At 46.4% G+C, this 13,073-nt stretch overlaps 1 protein-coding gene across 1 annotated transcript in view; it reads right to left on the reverse strand.

Annotated features, from left to right (window-relative positions):
• The window catches only part of dlk2 (delta-like 2 homolog), a 29,933-nt gene extending 18,072 nt beyond the window's left edge, over positions 1-11,861 (reverse strand). The window contains exons 1-2 of the mRNA XM_084321292.1: positions 11,789-11,861; positions 2,634-2,737 (exon numbers count right to left, since the gene is read on the reverse strand). Coding sequence (XP_084177418.1) covers positions 2,634-2,718 — 85 coding nt within the window. The 5' untranslated portion in view covers positions 2,719-2,737; positions 11,789-11,861. The remainder of the gene's footprint in view (positions 1-2,633; positions 2,738-11,788) is intronic.
• Between the last annotated feature and the right edge of the window lie 1,212 nt (positions 11,862-13,073).

Consider the following 13,073-nt stretch of genomic DNA (forward strand, 5'->3'; position numbering starts at 1 on the left):
TACTACCACTACTACCACCACCACCACCAGGTTTATCATTATTTTGTCATTCATTGCAGATGAGAATATATTTTTGTCTCCTAGAGCCTGTAGCTTTCAACATTAGTTATGTTGGGGCTTTGAATTCAACTAGACATTCAGAGTATGGGCCGTGTCAGAATGCTGTTTAGACAATGACATCTGTATAGAGTATTGTATTTCTTAGAAACTCAACGCGGTATGGTGCATGCGGCGCAGCCCTTGAACTGTGGCCTTGTCACCAAGCAGTGCATCATACCGATGATAATAATGGAAATAACCGCCGACCACCCAACTGCTTGACAACAATGTCCTTTGTTAGACACCATGTCCCTAAGTGCAACTGATTGGCCAGCTAATTAGGTGCGATTTGTGGAACAGGTGCGATTTGTGTTTTCCAGAGGATATTGCGGGCAGACTCCGCAGTGGCCCTCTGGGGGGTACTGCTTCACTCAGCAGGCCACCCTGAGTCCCCTTCATGTTAAAAACGGAAGGCAAAGGATCTAAATTTACCCACCAGGCCATGAAACCTTAACCCCCCACTACTGCCCCCCCCCCCCCCCCCCCCCTCCACCATGTTCTGCTCTGCCAACCCACCGGTGCCACTTCTACATGTGGGTTTGGATTTCTTCCATTTTGATCCATCTGCTGCTGGACTACTGTGCCATGTGCCTGCTTGCCAGCTCACGCGCCAGGGAGTGTGTGTGTGTGAGATTCTAACGTCTTGGTCGGAGAGGACGGCCAGAGGAAGCGTCCTGCACAGCGCCAGGAGAATCTGAACGAGACGTAACAAGACCCCACCGAAATTAAGGATAATTCAATCCCGCTGTCCTCTCAGCTGCTCGCAGCGCTACAAAAATATTTAGCCAGTGATGGCAGAGTGAGGATCCCAGTGTCTTACTCCCCGGCTCCTGGCAGGACCAGAGACGTGGCTGGGGTTACCGAGGGCTTCTTGACCCTTTGCCCTAAACCAACATCCCCTCCAGGCCCTGCTACTCTTGAAGGGGGGTGGGCTGGCAGAGGTCAGACACCTGTCTCTGGCCACACGCGTCACACACGCCTCCTGCCACCCGCTCCTAAGCCACACCACCGCTCTCTGGCTTGGCCCCCAAGAGCCCTCGAAGAAATTAATCACATTCCCTAACCAGACAGGAATTTCACAGCTGAGTTCACAACGGAGGCAGAGGAAGGAAGGAACATAGACCACCAGTCTACCTGTGACTGTTCTCCACGTCCAGGAGGAACATAGACCACCAGTCTACCTGTGACTGTTCTCCACGTCCAGGAGGAACATAGACCACCAGTCTACCTGTGACTGTTCTCCACGTCCAGGAGGAACATAGACCACCAGTCTACCTGTGACTGTTCTCCACGTCCAGGAGGAACATAGACCACCAGTCTACCTGTGACTGTTCTCCACGTCCAGGAACATAGACCACCAGTCTACCTGTGACTGTTCTCCACGTCCAGGAACATAGACCACCAGTCTACCTGTGACTGTTCTCCACGTCCAGGAACATAGACCACCAGTCTACCTGTGACTGTTCTTCACGTCCAGGAGGAACATAGATCACCAGTCTACCTGTGACTGTTCTCCACGTCCAGGAGGAACATAGATCACCAGTCTACCTGTGACTGTTCTCCACGTCCAGGAGGAACATAGACCACCAGTCTACCTGTGACTGTTCTCCACGTCCAGGAACATAGACCACCAGTCTACCTGTGACTGTTCTCCACGTCCAGGAACATAGACCACCAGTCTACCTGTGACTGTTCTCCACGTCCAGAAGGAACATAGTTCCCAAAGTGGGGGTCGCGACCCCTCTAGCCAGATGATTTCCAAAAAAAAAAGAAAAAGATGTCATTTTTTTTTTTTTTTTTTATGCAGTCATGTCATCACAAACACTGGCATTTAAAGGGTACAAATAAAACAATTCCTGCACCAGAATGCAGAAAATGAAGTCTTTGTAACAAGAAATCTCCTGGTGGGGGACCAGACCCCCCGCTTAAAAAGTGGCCTGACTGGGGCTATATCTCACACTATATTTCCTGGCCTGAATGATTTCCCCAGTCCGGCCCTGGTTAAAAGTATCCAATGCTTATTAGTGTGTGTGTGCGTTAAAACGTTTGCATGTTTCAACCATACATTTCCATTAATAAATCATTACAATTTTGTATTGATTTTTTATTTTTATACCTCCTATAATAGTGGGGGTCGCGGCTCTCTGACACTGTTATTTTGGGGGTCGCGGCCTGAAAACTTTGGGAACCCCTAACATAGACCATAATAACATCTCCACGTCCAGGGAAATTAAACCTAACGTTCACTCTGTTCTTGTTTTTATAGACACTGGAAGATGTATTGTTTTACTTTACAACGTTATGTCTATCATTCAGAGATCTTGTGCCCAATATACAGTAAAATATGAAAACCTCTTTTTCTCCTCCATTCAATCGGACATGCAACAGACTTCACACGATGCAAAACTTTATCAATTAGCATCGTGTTTTCAACTCCCAACCTTGCTCAGGCGAGGAACATGAGCGCACCGAATAGCATCTTATGGAAAAACGCGTGTGTGTGTGTGTGTCTCAGTGTCAGTGGGCTTTATTACCTTGACCGTGGCAGGGCGGAGTGAGAAGGAGGCACCAGCAGGTCCACACTGAGAGGATGATGATGAAGTCCCTCGCCGGAGGCATGGCGGGCAACAAGGGCGATCTGAAAAAACGGCGGAGAGAATAGCGCCTCAGTATTTCAGAGGGTAACCTTGTGCCCACACACACACACACACACACACACACACACACACACACACACACACACACACACAGGGCTCCAACACAAGTGCTTGTGTGGTGGTGCGTCTATCTTGGGCTCGGCGCAACATAAATTTTCGCCAAAAGATAAACATACAAAGGGGCCTGGAAAGGAGCAGGAGACTTGCAGCATCTGCGGTGCCTGCAGGGTCATTAGATCTGGGCCCGTAATTCTTGCTGTCATCGTTTTGATAGAGGGCACTAAACCAGGTGTCTCTGTGATAAATCAGACATGATGGTACTACTGATGGCATTCCAGGACAAGTGTTGGTTCCTCAGAGAGAGAGAGAGAGAGAGAGAGAGAGAGAGAGAAGGACCTCCAAATACCAAGAGCCTTTCAATCTTACGGATGGTTAAGATCTTTTTACTGGTTTGAAATATTACCTACAGTAGCCCGGCTGGGCTTGATAATGTTGTTATATTATTGCGTCAGCTTTTATACAGTGGCATATAAAATGAGCCATGTTTAAAGTTCAGTGGCGTGAGTCGACAGCCCTGTTCGTCTCCCCAGAGATGATCAAACGGAGCGCAACTCGATCACCTGAACAGGGACAACAGACACTCCGTCAATAATTCACACACTGTGGCCTGAATCTTTTATACTGGATCAATATCAAGAAGACGTCGTCAACCTTCTCCCTCCATCGTCAACCTTCTCCCTCTATATGACTTGTACTCTTTTATTAACTTTTTTGGCGAGGCAAATTCTAGTCTGTGCCCCATCGTTTACGGTTCTCGCGTTAAGTTGTGTTTACGTTGTGTTGATAACGTTGCCTGGTGACCAACGGTATGGTAGAGAGCGACGCACTCAAACCATTTTAGACATCAGCCCGGGTATGGGATGACTAAGGTATATCACATTTACCTTGCCACCACATCGGTTGAACTTTAATTTTGTGATGCCCCCCCCCCCCCCCCTCCCCTTGGCGGTCACACCGGTCATCAGATGGTTTATCCAGATGAAGGTACTGTCCTCCTCACTTTTCAATGATTCGGCAAGTTGACCTTTCGAGCCGTTCCGGGAATTGGAGAAGTTGAGTCGGGGGTTTTGTGGGTGTGTGTGTGGGTAACGGAGGTGATACCTTACAGTCCACCCATTGCTAAAGTTATATATCCTTCCCGGTAATCTCCCAATTGTCAGGCTGGGATTGTCGAGTGGCTGTTTTTGAGTCCGGTGCCCTGAGTGTCGAGCAACTGGCCTTCTCCTCGTCCCCGGAGCGGCCTAATGGAGGCCGAGCTCGCTAATGAGGGGAGACGCAGGCAGTGCTTTGAACGTGAAACCCGAGAGGAGTTTTAATTCCATAATAGGAGGCTTTCTCTCATGCCACATTAAGTAGCCTCAGCCCATTGTCCTTGATGCCTTGGATTCCATGTCAATTATCACCTGGACTGGCTGGCGTGGCTCAAGTGTTGACCTGAACATGATCCGACCCGCGATGAGATGAATCATAGACTTCAGTTCACACGCACGCACGCACGCACGCACGCACGCACGCACGCACGCACGCACGCACGCACGCACGCACGCACGCACGCACGCACGCACGCACGCACGCACGCACGCACGCACGCACGCACGCACGCACGCACACACACACACACACACACACACACACACACACACACACACACACACACACACACACACACACACACACACACACACACACACACACACACACACACACACACACACACACACACACACACACACACACACACACACACACACACACACACACACAGCCTGGATGTTTATATTTCGACCATACATACTGTGCACAGACCCCCCGCTTAAAAAGTGGCCTGACTGGGGCTATATCTCACACTATATTTCCTGGCCTGAATGATTTTCCCAGTCCGGCCCTGGTTAAAAGTATCCAATGCTTATTAGTGTGTGTGTGCGTTAAAACGTTTGCATGTTTCAACCATACATTTCCATTAATAAATCATAAAAAAATTTGATTGATTTTTTATTTTTATACCTCCTATAATAGTGGGGGTCGCGGCTCTCTGACACTGTTATTTTGGGGGTCGCGGCCTGAAAACTTTGGGAACCCCTAACATAGACCATAATAACATCTCCACGTCCAGGGAAATTAAACCTAACGTTCACTCTGTTCTTGTTTTTATAGACACTGGAAGATGTATTGTTTTACTTTACAACGTTATGTCTACACACACACACACACACACACACACACACACACACACACACACACACACACACACACACACACACACACACACACACACACACACACACACACACACACACACACACACACACACACACACACACACACACACACACACACACACACACACACACACACACAGCCTGGATGTTTATATTTCGACCATACATACTGTGCACAACGTTGCCCTGTAATAGATTGCCATGAGTACATGGACTGTCCTCAGAAGAGGTGTGTCTACCCTTTTTTCCCCCCGACGGAACCACCGGTGGTTCCGGAAGCTAGCGCGATCCAGGCTGAGATCCAGGCTGACTCCAGGCTGACTCTGCCTACGTCATGCCTCCATATACCGCAGAGGACATGGAGGAAGACAAGGCTCTAGGAAGAAAACGGGGTAAGTTTGAAGAAACATTTCAACCCACACATTAAATTATTGTATGCATTAATATGTAATATGTATGTATGTTTTTTCTTTTTTATATAATATTTCATCTAACTAATTCATTCATAACTTTTGAACAATAAATGCTATTTCTAATCTGTCAGCTGTTCTATATTGCCAACAAGATTGTCTACGTTGCATCCTGTCTCATTTTCCTTATACCTAGTAAGGAAAGTGCTTGAAAATTCATTTTTATCTTCCAAGTTCAATTTCAACAAGTTCAAGTTCATAATAATAATAATAATAATAATAATAATAATAATAATAATAATAATAATAATAATAATAATAATAATAATAATAATAATAATAATAATAATAATAATGATGATAATCATACACATTTTATATCATTGGAAAGCCCTAGTTGTTAGCTTCAAAATGGTACCAAATATGAGGTACTTTGAAATACCCACTAAATAAATAATCCATCTGTTATGTACCATGAGCTTGATCACTCCTGTGTCACTGGGCATGCAGGTGAGGGCTGCTAATTAGCTAATTACTGCTGATTGGATACCTGCTGGCAGGTTAAAACCAGTCTCTGAGACACACATGCACTCTGATGGTGGCTAGAGGAGTGTGTTCTAACCGAGACTTGTCACGTTCTCCCTTTCTTTGTTCTTTAGTTTGTACCAGTAATTCATTGTTAAAGTAGTCTTTTGGGTTAAACACAGGTTTTGGTGTCGGTTTGCACATAGGTTAGGACCCTTTGAGCCAGGGTCGTAACAGTTGGGCGCTCGTCCGGGAGTGAATTTGGAAACAAATACCCCTAGAATTTGTTTGGTGTTTTTTCTTTTTTTGCATGGTGTGTCGTGGTGCTATAGTGTGGGTGGTGTTCGTTACATGTTGTGTAATGTGGGGGCTTGAGCCGATCATCAAACAGGTGAGTATGCCCTTATTTGTTTGTAATTTGATGTGACTACTTAATGCTGTTAAAATATATAGTTTAGTGCACACCACATGTAGGTAGGGACATTATTTTCTGGTTGTTTGTTAGCTTCCTGTGCACCACATACTCCTGGGGCAGTCAGAGAAATGATTAGCACCATCTACTTGTCTTGTACCATACCATATACTTGACGGGTGGATGGTCAATATGATCTTTGGCTGGTAGCAGGTGTGGTTTTGACTGCAGTTTAGATGTAGAAGCGTAAGTAGTCGTATCAGGTTATAAGGGGCACCTGTTTGAATTAGTTTGTTGTATTTATTTATTTTGTTTTGAGTGTTTGGATAGCCTACCTGTTAGCACCTGACCTCCTGCGCGTATGACACACTTAGTTATTCAGGGTGTTTTTATTTTTTTTTCTATTAGAAAGGTGCGCTCAGTAGAGCACACATTTTCACCGCGTCTCCTTGTAGTTGTTGGTATTAGCATGCTAACGCTACCAAGGGGTGCTTCAGCGGTGCTTCAGCGGTCTTCGGTGGTTCTTTAGTGTTTCTTCAGTGGTTCTTTGGTGGTTCTGCAGTGGTTCTTTAGTGGCTCTTTAGTGGTTCTTCGTGGCTCTTCAGTGGTTCTCAGGTAAATTGTGTGTATGCTAGGGTGCTTTTGGTGACTCTAAAGTGAGCAGGTTGTGGCACTGGTGCAGTAAAGATGGCTTCCATTAAGGATTTTGTTGATCGCCCTTCGCATGACATGTTGGAGAGGTTTTCCAAAGAACAGCTTCTGGAGCTTGCTGTGCACTACAAGGTAGAGCTTACTGCCAGTGAGAAACGTTTGAAACCAACTGCCTTGAGTGCTTTGAGGGTTTTGCTCGTTAGGGAGCAGGTGCTTGCGGCGAGGGTGGAGGAGCCTACTTTGTCTGACGCGTCTCCGCTACTTTCTGCTGCGGAGGGTGAGTGGAGGCTTAGAGAGTTAGAGTTTAAGGAAAGACAGCTGCTACAATAGCGTGAGGAGAGGAGAGAGGAGCGTTTGCATGAGCGTGAGCTTAAGGAGAGAGAGAGGAAAGAGGAGCGTGAGCGTGAGCTTAAGGAGCGTGAGCTTAAGGAGAGGAGAGAGGAGCGTGAGCATGAGCGTGAGCTTAAGGAGAGAGAGAGGAGAGAGGAGCGTGAGCTTAAAGAGAGGAGAGAGGAGCGTGAGCAGGAGCGTGAGCTTAAGGAGAAACACATGTTGCTGGAGCACGAGCGTGCGCAGAAGGAGCTTGAATTTAAGCATGCTGCCTTGCAGGCGGGGGCTCTGCATTCAGAGTCGCGGTCCGGTTTTGATGTAGGCAAGAATATTAGGATGGTGCCTCCTTTTTTTGAGAAGGATGTGGAAAGGTATTTTCCCCTTTTTGAACGGGTGGCAACCACATTGAAGTGGCCTGATACAGCCTGGACACTGCTGCTGCAGTGTGTTCTTGTTTGTAGGGCGCAAGAAGCCTATAGTGCTCTGTCCCTTGAACAAAGTGCTGACTATGAGCTTGTTAAAGCTTCCATATTGAGGGCTTATGAGTTAGTCCCCGAGGCCTATCGTCAGCGTTTTAGAGGTTATCGCAGGTCGGAGGGACAGTCGTATGTTGAATTTGGAAGAGAGAAGGAGAACCTGTTTGACAGGTGGTGCACCTCTCAGAAAGCAGAGTCAAGAGAGCAGCTTAGACAGTTGATTCTCCTAGAGGAATTTAAAAGATGTGTTCCTGATACCGTTTCCACTCATCTAAACGAGCGTAGGGTATCGAAGATAGGCGACGCTGCTGTCTTCGCTGATGAGTTTGTGTTGACACACAAGTCCGTTTTTGTGGAGGACTACCATGTTGAGTCCAGGGATAGGCGTCCTGTTCAGTGGGGCCGTTTCCCAAAACCTGTGTCTGCTGGTCAGTTAACTTCACCTCCTAGGCGGGGTGGTTCTGCTAGTGCATTCCCAGAAGGGATTATATGTTTCTACTGTAAAGAGCCTGGTCATATCGTTGCTGGGTGCCCGGTGCTTGAAGAGAAAAATTTCAGAACGGTGGCTCTGGTAGAAACCATATGCAGAACACCTATGCCAACATTAGAGGGTGATGAGGAAAGTATCAAACGTGTGGACAAAGAGCTTGAGGGTTCCTCAAGATTTATGATGGATGGATTTGTTTCCCTGACTAATCCACTACAGTCCAAACAGGCTATAACAATTTGGAGAGATACCGGAGCTTTTCAGTCCCTCATTCTGGAGGGGATTTTGCCGTTTTCAGAAAAAGTCTTCTTTGCATTCCGGTGTCGTTGTTCGTGGCTTTGGAGGTGGATTTGTGGATGCACCATTGCATGAGGTCACACTCAATTCTCCCTTAGTATCAGGCAATGTTGTTGTGGGGGTATGTTCTCACATTCCCATAAGAGGGGTGTCCTTCATTCTAGGGAATGATTTGGCTGGTGACAAAGTGTTGGCTACTCCAGTTGTAACTCCCATTCCTGTGGTTTCTGAGGTCCCTAATGAGCTGGCACAGAAACATCCAGGAGTGTTCCCTGTGTGTGCTGTGACACTGGCAATGTCAAAGGACAGAAGTGATGTTGTTGATACTTCGACTTGTGACATTACACTTAGTGACACATTCTTTGTTGAATTGAAAAGTGTACCTGTTGAGAATTTTGGAAAGCACACTGTGGATGTACCTCTGCATAATGATTCTCTTGATTGTGCCTTTGTGTCAGGCCCGGTGGTGAAACCAGAGTTGACATGCGTGCCGGATAGGCATGTGGCAGGAGATTATCTGGCAGCGCAGTGTCTCAAGGTCTTCCCAGCCTGTACGGTGGATGAGGCCACGAACGAATTGGAGGATGAGTGTGGGAAGGATGCTATGAGAGATGCTGTTGATTCATGTGACACTGTTCTAGTTGAAGAGGCTACCAGGCCTGACTTAGGCTGCCAGCCTTCCCACAGTAGCTCTATTGTCCCTGATGTTTCACTTGTGGGCAGGGATGGTCCCAGTATGTCAGTTGATGATTCTGACATTGATTCACGTGTCCACACTGACTCTCTGCCATGCACTAGGTGTGATAGTCAACCTAGTTACCTGTGTCCTGTGGAGCAGGAGGCGCCTTCGCGACCTGGTCTGATGAGTGGCAGCCATTTTGATCAGGACAATGTTATTTTGTGTGACGCCATTTTAGATGGTGTTCCAGACGCTTTTGTGACTGATGTATTGCCATGTTCCAGGGACGGTGGGGCTGTACCTGAGGCGGTACATCCTACTCTGGATGTTCACGGTTTGCAGTATCCTGAACTGCCAGTGCCAGGTGGGATGGATATGGGCGCTGTGGTGGTATCAGAGATCTATGGTTTTTGTTTTTCTGTGTTGTGTCCTGTTGAGCGCAGTGATCTTAGCTCTCAAATTGATTTTGGTTTGCAGTCTATTTTTGACAGGTCGGTATCGGTGGAGGGGCCTGTTGAAATGGAGCTCATATATGATAAGGTCTTGGTTTGTCGATGGGGTCCTAAGTCTTACGCCTCAGGGGAGGAGGCGCCTGCCCCACTCCAGCCATATACCGCAGTGGCGGGACCTTTTGTGAGGTCTAGCTTGCCCGAGAGTCGGGACAGGGTTGTTTTTTGTTTTACACAGCATTGGCAAATGTTCCACAGTGGGGAGCATGCGACACGGGTGGTGGTCGTGTTCGACAGGGGCCGGCCCGTTATCGCTGTTGTGGTAGTGGCCCTGACAACTAATGGGTCACAATATTTTTTGTTTATGGGTTTGATGTGTGATGGTTGCCTCTTGGGCAACCATTTTGGTGGGGGAGGTGTTATGTACCATGAGCTTGATCACTCCTGTGTCACTGGGCATGCAGGTGAGGGCTGCTAATTAGCTAATTACTGCTGATTGGATACCTGCTGGCAGGTTAAAACCAGTCTCTGAGACACACATGCACTCTGACAGTGGCTAGAGGAGTGTGTTCTAACCGAGACTTGTCACGTTCTCCCTTTCTTTGTTCTTTAGTTTGTACCAGTAATTCATTGTTAAAGTAGTCTTTTGGGTTAAACACGGGTTTTGGTGTCGGTTTGCACATAGGTTGCGTGCCTTTGAGCCAGGGTCGTAACACCATCACAACAAACCCATGAAGGTCAAGCTCAGAATATGGTCATAATATGGAACCATAGGAGTAAAAGGGTGTTAAGTTAACGTCTCTCGGGTTTTCTTCCTTTTGTCCTTTTCCCCTCTTATTTTCCTGAGCAGCTGAGCAGTCAAGCTGTGTGCCTGGAGGCCCCAGAGCTGCACGTCTCTGAAAGGTGTCAGCAGCACTTTACAGCCCTTTTATCATTTTAACACCAGTATTAACCCTTTCCTTCCAGCTACTTGGACAAGTCGAACGTGGCATGGATATACACGCAATATTCCCATTGATATACTGTGTATATCTGTTGTAATAATGATATACTGTGTGAATATGTTATAATAATGATATAGTGTGTGTATGTTATGATAATGATATACTGTGTGAATATGTTATAATAATGATATAGTGTGTGTATGTTATGATAATGATATACTGTGTGAATATGTTATAATAATGATATAGTGTGTGTATGTTATGATAATGATATACTGTGTATATGTGTTGTTATACTGTGTATATGTGTTGTAATAATGATATACTGTGTTTATATGTTATAATAATGATATACTGTGTATATCTGTTGTAATAATGATATACTTTGTATAACTGTTGTAACAATGATATACTGTGTGTATATGTTATAATAATGATATAGTGTGTATATGTTATGATAATGCTATACTGTGTATATGTGTTGTAATAATGATTTACTGTGTTTATATGTTATAATAATGATATACTGTGTATATCTGTTGTAATAATGATATACTGTGTTCATATGTTATAATAGTGATATACTTTGTATAACTGTTGTAACAATGATATACTGTGTGTATATGTTATAATAGTGATATACTGTGTGTATCTGTTGTAATAATTGAAAAGCACAACATGCAGCCAGGGAAGCAAAAGGATCTGATTATTGCTAATAATTTCATCAAGGCATAAGTTTAAGTGTTTATAGATTATAATCATGCCTTTTGTACATCTCCTGCAGTCTGTTCTGATCCCGTTGACACAGAATACAGAATACAACCTCTCATATCCAACCCAGCAAGCAACATGACATCATTAAACACCCCTTCATCTCTTCATCGCATTATGACATCATTAAACACCCCTTCATCTCTTCAACCTGTACAGTTAACCTCATCATCACATTATGACATCATTAAACACCCCTTCATCTCTTCAACCTGTACAGTTAACCTCATCATCACATTATGACATCATTAAACACCCCTTCATCTCTTTAACCTGTACAGTTGAACACACACACACAAACGTACGCTCAGTCAGTACACACCTGGGCTGAAGGTATAGCCAATGCTGGTCAGAATCAGGCCTTTAGCTGGAGTTCGCAGGAACATGTGGTCCCCCAAATAACCGCCCCCCCCCCCACCCCCACCCACCCACCCTCCCCAAAGCAGTCCTACCTACAGGACAGAGGCCACAGCAGCACAGCATGCCCCCCAACTCAAGACGTGCCCAGCAGCTCCCCGACGGACGGCAGCGAAGGGATTGTTGATCGGAGAGATTGTCAGAGGTGCGGAGAAGCAAAGAAGAGACAGACAAGGGATCCACCTCCCCGCCTACCCACCCTGCCTGCTAGGACCAGCTCTTAAAGAGACAGGCGCCCGTTTGTGGTCTGTGTCTGTTTGTAGAGAGAGAGAGAGAGAGAGAGAGAGAGAGAGAGAGAGAGAGAGAGAGAGAGAGAGAGAGAGAGAGAGAGAGAGAGAGAGAGAAGAGAGAGAGAGAGAGAGCTCAGACCCCAGACCCAGCTCTCACATCTCCCATAAGACGCTGCTGGTTTGTTTACTGGGAGCAGGTAAAGGCATATTATTATTATCTTAATGTCTTATTAATAACCTCATATAACACTTTATTATAAACCTGGTGCTCATATCTTCACAATGTCTCATAGGGAGGCCGGGAACGTTTCCTCACGAAAACGACTACCTTACAGAAATATAAAACATTTGGAATACACTGTGAACTTCACAGAGCATCAAACACCTTGCTTAACTACAATCTCTACTATAACTCCCTGGGATATCTCCTCCTCGCCTGCCTGCGAGAGCAGCGCTACTGGAAGTGGGGAAATCACTCCAGCCCTGTCGTCTTGCTGGTTTGATTATCTCGCTCCTCCAAAACGCTTGATCTGCAGAAGCCTGTTGCTGTAGCGACAGAAGCCTGTGTACCGGGAGGCTGGAGTCTGTAGCCACATGGTCCTCTGGAGGGTCTGTAGCCACATGGTCCTCTGGAGGGTCTGTAGCCACATGGTCCTCTGGAGGGTCTGTAGCCACATGGTCCTCTGGAGGGTCTGTAGCCACATGTTCCCCTGGAGGGTCTGTAGCCACATGGTCCTCTGGAGGGTATGTAGCCACATGTTCCCCTGGAGGGTCTGTAGCCACATGGTCCTCTGGAGGGTCTGTAGCCACATGGTCCTCTGGAGGGTCTGTAGCCACATGTTCCCCTGGAGGGTCTGTAGCCACATGGTCCTCTGGAGGGTCTGTAGCCACATGGTCCTCTGGAGGGTCTGTAGCCACTTGGTCCTCTGGAGGGTCTGTAGCCACATGGTCCTCTGAAGG

The sequence above is a fragment of the Notolepis coatsorum genome (assembly GCF_963971535.1).
Source record: "Notolepis coatsorum genome assembly, chromosome: 9".
NCBI classification, from domain to species: Eukaryota; Metazoa; Chordata; class Actinopteri; order Aulopiformes; family Paralepididae; genus Notolepis; species Notolepis coatsorum.